At 38.6% G+C, this 2,809-nt stretch overlaps 1 protein-coding gene across 1 annotated transcript; it reads right to left on the bottom strand.

The window, feature by feature from the left end:
• Positions 1–937: 937 nt before the first annotated feature.
• LOC104958810 (SUN domain-containing ossification factor-like) lies at positions 938–1,879 on the bottom strand (the record flags this gene model as incomplete). Its single annotated transcript, XM_010786611.1, has 3 exons — positions 938–1,440; positions 1,531–1,648; positions 1,738–1,879. Coding segments are annotated over 3 exons (442 nt in total), but the record flags the coding sequence as incomplete, so codon positions are not given.
• Positions 1,880–2,809: the final 930 nt, after the last annotated feature.

The following is a 2,809-nucleotide window of genomic DNA, read 5'->3' as shown; positions in this document are numbered from 1 at the left end:
ACATTTTAAGACCTCATCGCCACTTTGAGTTTTAACCGGTTACATTGGCGACACACTTTACCTCACATTTACTATACAGTATTGATTGTCCTTCCTCCTTATCTTCCAACCATTTGGACGCAAACTTGCATTTCCCCATAACGATGTTGTTTAGCAACCGGCGTAAACGGACCTTCGCGCGCTATCAAGCAGTGAGCGTGCGATGTCCTGTTCAGATGACGTCAAATCCAACGGGATGCCATGAATAAACTACACAGAATCACACTACACACCTACGCAATGATTACATTCAGGCACACTTTAGAATACAACCTCTTTGGACAATTTATATACTTATTTAAAACAAGCTACAAAATGTAATACCTTGGAAAATGCAGTTTAATACTTTTTAATAGCCTTAATTTTCGCTAAATTGATTTATCAACTTTTAATAACTTTTCAAGACCCCGCGGACACCCTGGCTACCCTCCCCCTTTCGAAGTCAATGTTTTATAGACAGATGTCTTACATAATATCTGTAGTTAAATAAAGAAACCCCACAATAGTCCGAAGCTTCTATGCATGGTAAAAACAGTGGTTGCTAACAAGTGACTAAATGAGACTACTGTACCTAACATTAGCCGCCTTTTAGCTTAGCCTGGGTGAAGTCACATTACATTACATGTCACTTGTTAGACGCTTTTATCCAAAGCGACTTACATACTCAATACTGTGTACTGTGCATTTTGGGGTGAAGTATCTTGCCCAGGCACACAACGACATGCTGACTGCAGTGGGGTTTGAACCTGTAAATATCATAAATCATCAAGTGGTGTTAATATGTGCAGATTATCCAAATGTCCAAAACGTGTAAGTATCATACTTGCTTTTGACAGATATCTTTTTTTCTGCAATATACCGAAATCCTATTGAAAAATCTGATTTATTTTTTGTCGTGGGAGCCCTTGTGATGCTCACTTCCGGGTCGGCCTACAAAAATCTTTCATCTCTGCACTACTCTGTAATCCTGTAAAGTCCTAGTGATTGTTTGGTAACCTTTCATATATCTGTTAGCAATGGCTTGTAAACCGAATGGAGAGCAGTATGCTACCAGTTCATTGTAACTTTGTAATTACATCTATCTATCTATATATTTACATAGTTGTGTAAAATTATTGAATTGTAATTTCTTGCATTTACTTCCCTTATTGTATCATTGTTCAAACGACATCCTATATAAATCACCATAACTTGAAAAGTATGTTTCCGTGTTCTTTAATCAGGACACATAACCGGATTTCCTGCTGACCCTATTTCCTTTATACACACACAGTACCTTTGCTTCTGGGTTAGAGCCAAGGATCTTAGCTCCACACTCCACTGAGGCGTAGTTATTGAAGTTCTTCTGGACTTTCTTCACCACAGGAGGAGCCCCATTGTTAGAAGTATGAGTAGACCGAGCTATTTAGAGGAAAACATAACAAAAGTTTTTTTTTTTAAATCCAGTACCCACACACAGGAATCCTGGATCCTCACACTTTGTAATCTTACTCTTTCCATTCTCCACCTCCATCATCTTGCGCGACCACTCATCAAAGGTGGGGATGTCCTCGGGGTCTTTGCTGCTCGCGCTGCTATCTGTGCCTGTGATGGCAGGGGGGCTGGGATCCTGTCAAAGATAATGAGAACAATTAGCACTGGGTCACCTCTCTAGGTAGACAAAAGGAAACTAGTTCACGTGTTATCTGAGAGCCTCACCTGCTCTTCCAGCTCGTGCGACGTGTTGGTCTCCAGATGCTCTGTGCCATGAGCAGCAGGAGGACTCAGAGCTGGGTCAGTTTGGGTATTAGTACCTGCAGTGTGAACATTGGAAGTGTTCTCCAGAACGATTGGAGGACTGCTATGGGAACAAAAGAAACATTTTGATGTTTGTTCAGGGGTCACAAATTCTAATTTGTCTTTTGAAGGTTTAATATTTAAAATGTCCACAATAAAATGTCTTAAATGACAAGAACTTGGCAATATATTTGTTGAATTGGGTACTACTAATATTCCATTGGCTTCCAAAAATATCAATTTCAAAACCTAGAGACATTCAATCAAGGATAAAGTCAATGTTATTTGGCTGCCCATAGTCACCAACGTATCCCCTTAGAGCAGCGGCCCACATTCAACCATAAAGAATACAGAGGCTACATAAAGTTATGATTGGTCAATTCAGAACATGTGACATGTTGTAAATCCAGTAGAACAGACCGCTGTCAAGGACTGTAATGACCGTTGCTAAGTAGGATCGAGAAAGAGAAAGGAAAAGCGGTTAAAATAAAAAAAATACTTAATAACAAAAATCTTTCCACACATATTATAGTGTTTTGCAAAATTATTTGGCAGCAAATATTGAATTTACACCCTTTAAAATTGTATTTGGGCTTTTAGATGAAGAACGCACACAGTTAATAAATACAACTATTCTTCTGGCTAAAATACATATTTTAAAAGTCAATCAAGGAGTAATCTTAATTTAAGGTGTTTGAAGAGTGAATTATAAATACAATCTCTTTTGGAAAAAATTATTGCCACAAAAAAATCAAAGGGTGGCTCAACAAGCCATGAAATGGGAAATATGCTTGCCATGTTGTGTTTTTGGTGGTATTTGGTTATCAACCTATTTTTGTTTGTGAAATGTTGAATTGGTCCTACTGACTGTATCTTTGTTTCTTCTGTTTTTGTTTGAGATGGGAATGTCATCTCCTATATGTTATTGTTATGTCCATGTTTGTGTCTTTAGCCTGTACACCAGAGGTGCCCAGTACGTCGACCGCGGTCGATT

Source organism: Notothenia coriiceps, unplaced genomic scaffold (genome assembly GCF_000735185.1).
Source record: "Notothenia coriiceps isolate Sejong01 unplaced genomic scaffold, NC01 NC01_scaffold00029424, whole genome shotgun sequence".
NCBI lineage: Eukaryota > Metazoa > Chordata > Actinopteri > Perciformes > Nototheniidae > Notothenia > Notothenia coriiceps.
Note: the sequence above shows the minus strand (reverse complement) of the source record. Positions and strands in the feature narration are given on the sequence as shown.